The sequence below is a fragment of the Tamandua tetradactyla genome, chromosome 6, assembly GCF_023851605.1.
Source record: "Tamandua tetradactyla isolate mTamTet1 chromosome 6, mTamTet1.pri, whole genome shotgun sequence".
Classification (NCBI taxonomy): domain Eukaryota; kingdom Metazoa; phylum Chordata; class Mammalia; order Pilosa; family Myrmecophagidae; genus Tamandua; species Tamandua tetradactyla.
The window spans coordinates 146725848-146737085 of record NC_135332.1 but is presented as its reverse complement, the minus strand read 5'-3'; the positions used below and the strand labels follow the sequence as shown (position 1 = coordinate 146737085).

General features: G+C 38.2%; 1 protein-coding gene across 2 annotated transcripts in view; it reads left to right on the top strand.

The window, feature by feature from the left end:
• The first annotated feature begins 75 nt into the window (after nucleotides 1-75).
• The window catches only part of RRM2B (ribonucleotide reductase regulatory TP53 inducible subunit M2B), a 58502-nt gene continuing 47339 nt past the window's right edge, over nucleotides 76-11238 (top strand). Inside the window, exon 1 of one of the 2 annotated variants that reach the window (XM_077167393.1) lies at nucleotides 76-241. In XM_077167393.1, the coding sequence (XP_077023508.1) occupies nucleotides 194-241 (48 nt within the window). In that variant the 5' untranslated portion in view covers nucleotides 76-193. The remainder of the gene's footprint in view (nucleotides 242-11238) is intronic. The other variant, XM_077167394.1, reaches the window with a different exon arrangement.

Here is an 11238-nt window from a genome sequence, read left to right as displayed (position 1 = left end):
TGAGGCGGAGCCGACGTAGTGATGTGGGGCGGGGCCAGCGCAGGGAGCACGTGGGAGGCGGGGCCGGCCGGGATAGGACAGGTTTCTGAAGCTGGAAGGGGAGAGACCTGGCCCACCCGCGGACCTATTAAGTCCTTCCGTAGTGGGAGGCGGGCGGCAGCGCAAATGCTGTAGTTCTGGCGGAGTCTGCGCGATGGATGATCCAGAAAGGCCGGAAGCGGCCAGGCCGGAGCAGGATGAGGTAAATGTTGCTGCCGCTTCCTCTCCCGCCCCGCAGTCACGCCCTGCATTTACATTACGGGTTGTGGCGGGGACTTGAACATATAGGACCGCTGTGGGAAATTCTCCCTAAGGCAGCCAGAAACCCGGTATAGTCTGGGCCGCACGCCCTCGCCTTAGCCTGGTTTCTCGTCTCTAGTGCCCGCGGGGCAGTCCCGGGGAGGGTGAGGAGGAGGCCGGGTTTCCGCCCCGCTGCCTGCTTGGGGACCAGCGCGGGGCAGTGATCTGAGTCTTCACACCGAGGTGAAGAGCATCTCTTTGTTTATCCACCTCATAATCTCCTCTCCTCCTTCCCTGTTCTGGAGCCCTGGTCGGGGAAACTGAGGCAAGGAGAGATGACTGGTGGACCTACTGGAGAAATGCATCTCATCTCTGAAACAGTTAAAAGGAATTAAAGGACTATTATGGAAATTGAGATAGGTGGATGGAGTGATGACAGGTAGCAGGGGGGCAGTAAATCCTCGTAATAATGAAAAAATTAAATTAGATCAGTTTTTCTTAAATCGGACCTCTTAATTATCTGTGAATCTTTGGGGGTTCACTTTCTTCAGTTATACAGTGGAAGTGATACCAGCCTCAGAGGAGTAAGTAAACTGTTGTATGCAAAGTGTCAACGAAAGTTGTAGGTGATTAAAAAACCTAAATTAACGTGCTCATCCCCTCAGCTTCTACAATTATAGAAGTAGTATACTTAATAATAGCAAATAAACCAGGATTTATTAGACTATAGGGTTGAAGTGCATAGTTTCAAGTGTTGCTTTATAATTTTTGTACTCTTATTTTGCAAATACTTCTAAACTATGTACAAGAGAAATAATGCACTTATCTTGGATTTACTGCTGTATATGTGTTGTCTTTGATTTTAAATACTGGGAAGAGTTGGAGGGAAAATAAAAGTTTCAAATTAGAGAGAACCATGTGTAGCCCTACATTTCTTAAGAAAGGTTAGTTGTAAGTTCCTGGTTTGGGGTTTGATTTTATTTAATTTCGATTTTGTAAACTATTAGTAACTCATAAACAAACTTTTAAATATCCCTCACACTTCAAAACATGTATTTAGTACTGATTTCTCCAGTCTAATGGAATAATTCAATTATTACCCCTGTCTCAGTGATCAGACCCATAAGGACAGAGACAGAGTTTTTAATCTAGATATAGTCCAGTAGGTTTTTTTTTTTTACATTTTAAATTGTATAGTATGACATATATACAAAGCAAAGAAACGAAGGAGAAAAACCACAGTAATTTCAGTGCACTGTTCAACAAGTAGCTGCAGAACAGATCCCAGAGTTCATCATGAGCTATCGTATTATTATCTCAGATTTTTCCTTCTAGCTGCTCCAGAATATAGGAGGCTAGAAGGAATAAATATTTTTTATCATCACCATTGACTTTTTTTTCTTTTTTATGAAAACATATATACAAAAAAGCAATACATTTCAAAGCCCAGCATAATTAGTTGTAGAGCAGATTTCAGAGTTGGGTATGGGTTACAGTTCTACAATTTTAGGTTTTTACTTCTATCTGCTTTAAGATATACTGAAGACTAATATATATTTAATGATTCAGCAATCATATTCGTATGTTAAACCCTACCTTCTCTGTATAACTCCACCATCACCTTTGATCTTTCTATCCCACTCTGTAGGGGTTTTTGGGCTATGGCCATTCCAACTTTTTCAGTGTCGGAAGGGGCAGTCAATAATATGGGGTAGGGTGATGGAACTAGCTGATGTTCTGGGAGAGGCTGGGCCTTCTAGGTTTCAGCATTTACCTGGTCCAGGGATGTCTAGAGAGTGTAGGTTTCTGGAAAGTTACCCTAGTGCATGGAACCTTTGTAGAATTTTGTATATTGCCCTAGGTGTTCTTTAGGACTGGCTGCAATGGTTTTGGTTGGGGTTTGGCAAATTATGATAGGTAGCAATGTCTAACTGAAGCTTGCATAAAAGTGACCTCCAGAGTAGCCTCCCGACTTTATTTGAGCTCTCAGCCACTAATACTTTATTAGTTATGCTTCTTTTCCTCCTTTTAGTCAGGATGGTATTGTTGATCTCATGGATCAACAGCAGGGCCATAATCCAGTATTTTTTAACTTGAGATGCTGAGAGGCCAGAAACAAATGTTTATCTAAATCTGGTAGTGCAGCATGGGTCAATTGTATTAGAATCACCTGGAATACTTTGTTAAACGTGTAGCTACTGGCCCTTACCGGAGGCAGCAAATTAAAATCTCTTGGAATGGGTCTGGAGTTTGCATTTTTAACAAGCACTTCTGGTGATTCCAGTGCACATATTTTATAAAACAGTGCCCTAAAAACTCCAAACATCGCCTTAGAGAAGGTTTATGATTCCCTCAAAGTTATATCTAGATTTTGTGTATGCAAATATGAATCTTCTGAGAAAGGGGTCCATAGCTTTCATCAGTTTCTTGAAGTAAACTGTCATTAATTTAATTCATGGCTCCTATTTTTTTTAATTAATTAAAAATTTTTTTAAAAAAATGTAACAAACGCAAACATTCTTAACTTTTGAACATTCCGTTCTACATATATAATCAGTAATTCACAATATCGTCACATAGTTGCATATTCCATCATGATCGTTTCTTAGAACATTTGCATCAATTCAGAAAAAGAAATAAAAAGAGAACAGAAAAAAATTCATACATACCATACCCCTTACACCTCCCTTTCATTGATCACTAGCATTTCAATCTTTATTTATTTTAACAATCGTTCCCCTTTTATTTATTTTTATTCCATATGTTTTACTTGTCTGTTGATAAGGTAGATAAAAGGAACATCAGACACAAGGTTTTCACAATCACACAGTCACATTGTGAAAGCTATATCATTATACAATCATCTTCAAGAAACATGGCTGCTGGAGCACCGCTTTACATTTTCAGGTAGTTCCCTCCAGCCTCTCCATTACATCTTGATTAACAAGGTGATATCTATTTAGTGCATAAGGATAACCCCCAGGATAACCTCTCAACTCTGTTTGGACTCTCTCAGCCATTTACACTTTATTTTGTCTCATTTTGCTCTTCCCCCTTTTGGTTGAGAAGGTTTTCTCAATCCCTTGATGCTGAGTCTCAGCTCATTCTAGGGTTTCTGTCCCACGTTGCCAGGAAGGTCAACACCCCTGGGAATCATGTCCCACGTAGACAGGGGAGGGCGGTGAGTTTGCTTATTGTGTTGGCTGGAGAGAGAGAGAGGCAACAAAAGAGGTTCTCTTGGGGTGACTCTTAGGCCTAATTTTAAGTAGGCTTGACCTGTCCTTTGTGGGGTTAAGTTTCATGGCTCCTGTTTTTAAGGTAAGAAAATTTAGGCCAGAAGAGATTAAATAACATTACTAAGACCATACAACTCAGTTGTGTAGTGTGGTCTAAGACAAAATTCTTGTTCCTAGGCTAGTGTGATGGTTAGGTTCTGCTGTCAACTTGGCCAGGTGATGTTGCCTAGTTGTCTGCTGAGGCAAGTACTGGCCTAATCTTTACTGCAGGGAAATTTCCTGGCTGTTTGATAAGCCAGAAGACTGGTTTATTAAATCATTAGTCAGTTGATTGCAGCTGTGGCTGATTACAGTTATGATTAACTAAGGGTGGGTCTCCTACAAATGAAATAGTCTAATTTAATTCAGTTAGTTGAAGACTTTTAAGGGAGGAGAGAGAATTTTTTCTTCATCAGCCAGCAAGCCTCTCCTGTGGTGATTGTCGAGACCCTTCATTGGAGCCTGCCTATGGATTTTGCACTCTTGCATTCTTACCGTCGCGGGAGACACTTTTATAAATCTCGTATTTACAGATGTCTCCTGTTGGTTCTGTTTCTCTAAAGAAACCTGGCTAATATAGCCAGTATTCTATCTGCTTTGTTAGATTTGTTGGGAATGGAAGAATGAGAATAAACATATCTACAAATACTGTGTGAGCATAACACCCAATCCAAAGATATTACAGTGTCCAAAGATGCCTCTTCATCCAAGGTATAGAAAAGAGGTGAAGGCAAGCAAATGGAAGTGGTGGAATTGGGGCTGCGTGGGACATGGAGGCCATGTAGAATGCCAACCTAGATCAAGTCATAGTGGGGTTCACCTGGGGAGTCTTGAACTAGATAGGTGTCCTGGCATGTCCTGGCACCTCTTGGGACCAGGTGACTGTCACTGAGGCAGGCAAAACTGGAAGTGCCATCTGGAAGAGACAGCAGAATGTTGCCAAGGAATGCCTTTTTTCAGACTATTTCAGATTCTCATCACTTCACATCTGTGCAATTACAACTTGTCTCTCTACCTGCAGTCTAACCTGCAGTCCAATCCTGTTTACCCCTGCTGTGTTAATCCTTTATTAAACCGGGGCCTCCACATCATACCCCTCTTTCCCCCAAAATAAATACTCCCAAAGGGGTCGCAGCACCAAAAAAAATGCCCAATTCCTCAGACTGGCAAAGTCTTGAAGTTGCCTTTTTTGCTAACTGCTACATCTGAATTCAGGCTCTCATTTCCACCACTAAAATTACCTACTTAGTAGCTACCCATATCTAGTCTATTTTCTAATTCATCCTGTAAATGGATATAATATTAATCTTCCTCATGCCACTTCTATTTGTGTTAATTTCCCATTCAGAAATTCTCCATGATTATCCACAGGAATGAATTTTGAATTATACCCCACATTAGATGCCAGTACCTGGGGGTGGGAGCAAGTAAACAGAACTGGAGCGTGAGTCTTCCAGCCACCCAAATGTTTGAAAATTTTTGACCCACAATATTATCCTAGCCTTAGTTTGATTTTTATCCAGAATCTAGTTCCATGTGTCCTTCATGGAATTCCTCCATCTCTGTTGACCTTGTGCTTTAGTCAAGTCAGCTCACTTTTCTACTTCTTCTTTTGTTTGTCCTTCCTCTACTTCAATTGCTTTTAATCCCAGCTGGCTCTTCTTCGGTCTGCTCTTTATTTGGCATTTTCTGGAGTTACACCCTCAGTTGTCTTGCTGCTCTATGTGTTTTCCCTGGATAATTGCTTTTATTCCCATGACGACCACTAAAATAATCTCCACCACTTCTATGCAGTAGTGCTGCCTTTTCAGCTGCCTACTGGATACCTCGAAACTGAACTCATTTTCTTATTTCCTAAGTTACTTTTTAACAATTTTGTAGTTTTTTCTTGTTTTTGTTGCTTGGGTTGATAGGGGGAAATAATTCAAACTAAAATTCTGTAAACATCTAATATGAGAAGCAAGGATTTTTGTCTGATTTATTCACTTATTACTCAGGTAGGAAACACCTTCATGCCTCTTATTTATTGTTTTGATCACCCAGTGACTGAAGCTGGAAGCCTTAAGGGCATCTTCAACTCTTCCTTAGCCTGGTGTCCCAATCCGATTTTTTAGTAAGAATAATTATTTCTACTTGTAAATTAGTCTTCTTTTGTGTTTTTACTGCTGATATCCTAGTTCAGTTAAGAGAGAGGTACTATAATAATCTCTGTCTCCACTTTCTCTTCTTGCACATTTCTACAAAAGTGATCTTAAAACATCTAATTATATTAGTTGCCTGATTAGAAATCTTTAGTGGCTCCCAGTATTCTATAGCTTGAAGTCCAGATGCCAAAGTGTAACATACCAATACAGGCCATGTTGTCCTGTTCCAAAGATCCATTTAATATGTAAAGTGGACATACCTTAACTTCAGAAAAGCTTAGAGATGAACTTTGTATTTTAAAAACTGAAGGATAATTTTTTTTCTTTATCAAAATGATGACACTGAGGTTAAAAAAAAAAGTGTCAAAATGGTTGTATCAAAGTGGCTATAGGCGTAAGAAAGAGGTCCTTTAATCCTGAATAGATTATTGTAATGCCTGGGTACATCCTAGGGTATATTAAGCAGAAAGTATTGGCAAAGTCCCCTGAGGGATGGGAGAACAAATATGGAACTATTAAACCTTACCATCAGGGAATCCCCTAATACTGTGTCAAATTTTAGGGACACCCAAATCAATAGGCAGTGCCCTCAATCATGAGGCTTACTCTTGTGAAGCTTATGTAGGTAGTGGAGCTTAGACTACCTATAGGCATTCCTAAGAGGTCCTAGAGGACCTCTTTTGTTGCTCACATATGGCTTCACTGTCTCTAAACCCAACTCCACAAGTGAAATCATTGCCTTCCCCCCTACATGGGACATGACATCCGGGGGTGAAAGTCTCCCTGGCGACATGGGAGATGACTCCCAGGGATGAATCCAGACCTGGCATCATGGGATCAACAATTCCATCCTGACCAAAAGGGGGAAAAGAAGTGTAATTAATAAAGTATCAGTGGCAGAGAGAGTTCAAATAGAGTTGAGAGGCTACTCTGGAGGTTGCTCTTATGCAAGCTTCAGTTAGATCTTGCTACCTATCATACCTGCCAGTCCCCAGCCAGGACTATTCCAGTCAACCCTAAAGAACACCTAGGGCAATATATAAGATTCCACAAGGTTTCCATGCACTAGAGTAACTTTCCAGAAACCTACAACCTCCAGGTGGGTTCCTGGTTCAGATAAGTCCTGAAACCTAGCCCACCCTCTCCAGGACATCAGATAGTTAGTTCCATCTCCCTACCCCATATTAGTGAAGACCCTTCTGATATGAAAAATTTAGAATTGTCATAGCCCAAACACCCCTACAAAGAAGGATGGAAAGATCAAAGGTAATGGTGGAGTATAACTGTATACAGAGAAGACAGGATTTAACAAGTGAATATGAATGCTAAATCATTAAATTGGTATCTCTTTTATTCTCCAGTATTTTAGAGCAGCTAGAAGTAAAAACCTAAAATTGTGGAGTTGTAACCCATGTCAAGGTCTGAAATATGTTCTACAAATAATTGTGGTGCTGTGCTTTGAAATTTATACCTTTTTTGTATATATGTTATTTTTCACAAAAAAGAGGGGAAAGAGTCAATTGTGATGTAAAAAAAATATTTAAGCCTTCTAGCCTCCTATATTCTGAAGCATCTAGAAGGAAAAATATGAGAGGCTCATCTGGTAGCCCATAACAGACTCTAGGATATGTCCTGTAACTACTTGTTGAAGAGTGCTTTGAAAACTATTGCTTTTTTATTTCTTTGCTTTGTATATATGTTATATTATACAGTAAAAAAGTTAAAAATGAAAAAAATGCCTATAGGAAAATAGCTGTGGCAAAACTGATATGTATTTAAATTCAAGGCCCTCCCATGTGTGATACCTGAGCCCATTTTTCAAACAGAATCATAAGTGGAATACCAGTTGGTAAATCAAATCTATTTTTGTCTATTAGAATAATTTTATGTTAGTGTTTATAACGTTTACTTAAAAAGTCAATATAATAATGAGTCTGTTTTGATGAACCCATTATTGAGTTGGGGTATAGATGATACTTGAAGATTTATATTAAATTTAACAAAGTTATTATTATTATTATTATTATTTTTGTTTTGTTTTTTTGCAAGGGCAGGCACTGGGAATGGAACCCGGGTCTCTGGCATGGCAGGCGAGAATTCTGCCACTGAGCCACTATTGTACTGCCCAGCAAACAGTTTTTTTTTTTTTATTTAGTTATTTTAATTGACTTATTCCTAACCAACCCTGAACTTAATATATATAGATTCCCATAGCATTTAGAAAGCATGTGGCTAGTAGACTGCTCTCTGATGGACCTAAATACCACTGTTTGCACTGTTTGATTCATGCCTTACTGAGATTAGTTGCCTTTTTTCCCGATCTATGAACTCCCTGAAATTGTGTTAGAATGTGTGTTTGTGCATTTTTCTAAGCATCACGAAAATAAGCAATATACTATTTCAAGCCCAATTCCAAGGTTTATAGATTGATCTTGCTCTCTTCACATTGCAAAATCTTTCATAATATTCTCCAGTCCAGCTTCTTTTCTTAACCACCCCCATATTATCAGAATGGGACAAAAACAGGTGTGTACAGTCTACAAGTGTGACTGTCACCTTAATTTAACAGTACTATTAGTCTTTGGCAGTATCTTGAATCCTGACCTTGATCAATTTATTAGCATTTGAAAATTCCTTTCAGGGTGAGGGTGCTTGGTGCCAAGGGTTACTTACTATTTGTGATGACCTTTTCAACTTTTAATATAGCCTACCTAGCGAATTCAGTGAAGATAAAGAATTTCAGTTCTTAACTTACACCTGTACCTCAGTTAGAAAATATCTAATTAAAAGAAGAGTTCAGAATGATATCAGAATGTTAAAAAGCATAATCTAGAAGAACAGCAACATAGGCTGACATATTTGAAATATTGTTTGACATCCCAGACCTCTCTCTGCCCTTTAATTTGAGCCTTAATTCTAGTTTACCCCAATTCCAGTTGAGTCTCTCCCTTTTAAAGCCTCCCTAGCAGTTCTCTATTTCATGAATGAAAGTTCTTGAAGACAGTTATAAAAGGTATTGATTAATTAAATAATTGTCATTATAAATACTCTACCAGTCTGAAGAATATAGGGACAACCTTAAAAGGTGAACCTGAATCCAATAATTTAACAAAACTTAATAATAATTGAGAAAAAGTATATTGTATTTATGCAAAGTTCTTTTCCTTTTATTAGCCCCTCTGATCTTGATAACATTCTTTTAAATTAGATGTGACATATTCTCTTCAAATCATAGATAATAATGGTCAGATTAAATGAGTTGCCTGAAGACATAGATAATTCTATGCCCTTATTATAGGTGAAGATAATGTGGCATGATAAAGAACAATCTGGAATCCATATAGTGGTCTGGTTTACATCGTTGTGCCGTGGAGGTAGTTTCCAAAAAACTGATTCTCGGCATTATTTTTACCGTCCATTCCTTGTGAAACACATTCCTGTCAATAAAAAACTTTATGATCTTATTACATACAGAGATTCTTACCTGGGGAAGGGAAGGAGGGTGGCTAATGCAGTTCGTGAATCCCTGTGGATTTTGAAACTTGTATCAGTTAAAAATTACTTAGACCTTGTCATTGTAACTGGTTTTCACTAGTCTCAAATCACCTTGATTCTTTCAACTTTATTTACAAGGAAATTATTTTTACTTTTCTCACTTTTCCTAGAAATCAAATTTGGTGATTTTTCCCCATATTCATTTCACTGGTTACATCACTACCATTTGTTAAGTTATCTTTGCTTACCAAAAGACAGTGGTTAAAACTCTCTTTAACCTTTCTTCATCTCATTGTTTTGAATTTGGAATTTTAGGTGTAGACTGGTTCCTATTCTAGCTCATGGTCTACACACACAGATAGAGCTTAAGGCAAGGCTTTGTATTCAAGTTATCTCAGTTCTAATCTTATTTCTGTCAATTACTAGTTGGGGGATCTTGGGTATGTTATTTACTTCCTCTAAGATTTAGTTTTCCCATCTGTAAAATGTGAATAATATTATCTATTTGCAGAGTTGTTGTATGGATTAAATGGAATAAAGTAAGTAAAGCATCTATGTGGTGATTGGACTTCAATGCCATACCCAGAGGACCTGCTTTTATTTATACCTTCTGGTCTAGAGCCTGAAATAGCAGTGTCTCAGTATCTTATGATTTCTCTAAGACTGGGAGATGTTAATGGCGAAACAAAAAAGTAAACTAAAAACTTGATAACTTCTATTTTTAAAAATTTGCTCACATATTTGTGGAATGAATATTAAGTGTCAGGTATTATGCTAGGATATTCCACAAGGGTGAAGATGGTTTTTAACTCTCAGATAGCATAGTCGAGAGGGAACCACAGGGAATCCAACTGCAGTGTTATGTGCAACAAGTGTATTCTGGCCCTAGGTTAAATAAAAGTTTTCCAAAGGGATCCAGTAATCTGAGCCCAGGATGAAGAGATATTAACAGAACATTTACTTAGCTGCATTTATTGATATTATGCTTGACACAACTCTAGGGTTGGGGAATCCCATAATAAACAAACAAACAAAACTATTCTTTGATGTTCAGGTGTTCTACTGGGGATGTACACAGCTTTAAATAAGTAGTTACAAAACCAGACAATCAGTACTATAATGACAGTACGTTTGAGGTGCTCAAGCCCCACCTGTAATTGTGTACCCTCATGCCTTCATTTTGGGCTTTTCTCTCCAACTTGCCTTGCTTTAGCCTCATCTGCTCTGTCCCTGGGTATTATGATGCACATTTGCTTTGTAGAGGTATGATGATGGGTGAAGCATTGGTACAGATGAAGGAACATGATGGGCCCTGGCAGAGGAGAGGAGACAGTTTTCATTAGAAGTCCAAAATTTAAATGTATCCTAATATTGATTTATACATTTTAGTCTATTTGCATATATTATTTACATGCATATACAGGTCTCCTGTTATGGCCAATTATTATTATTTTTAATTAGGTGGCATTGTCTCCTATTTGGGTGCCAGCAAATTTCCAAGCAGTTTGTATATAGGTATGCATTTCTCATTTTATTCTACAAAGCTTTGAAACAGTCCACAGTGAAACCATATGCAGTAATGTTGAAATGTAAATAAGAATAACAAATTGGGATGTAGAAAGATTAAGAAAGAGCAAAGGCTGACAGATTTTTTCAGATAATTATTGAGGTATTTCAGTTAAGACTAGGAAACAAAGCATTAAAGTTAGAAAGTAGCTTGTAACAATTTTCTGTCAGTGCCATTATTCTATATCTGAGAGAGGCATTGAAAGGCCATTTTGTCCACAAACTTAGAAGCTTGCCTGCCAAGACAATTATGGGTCCAGCTTATTGCTTAGCCTCAAAGTAGCAATGACAGTAATTTTTTGGTTGATTAGTATTGCCAGCTCTGTTTAAAGCATTTTTTAAATCATCAGAATAAAGCTATAATGAATGCATAACTATATGATTATACTAGGAGCCATAGATTGTACAGTTAGCATGGAATGTATGGTGTGTGAATAACCTTTTAAAAAAATAAGAAGAAAACTACGAGTGCTGGAGGA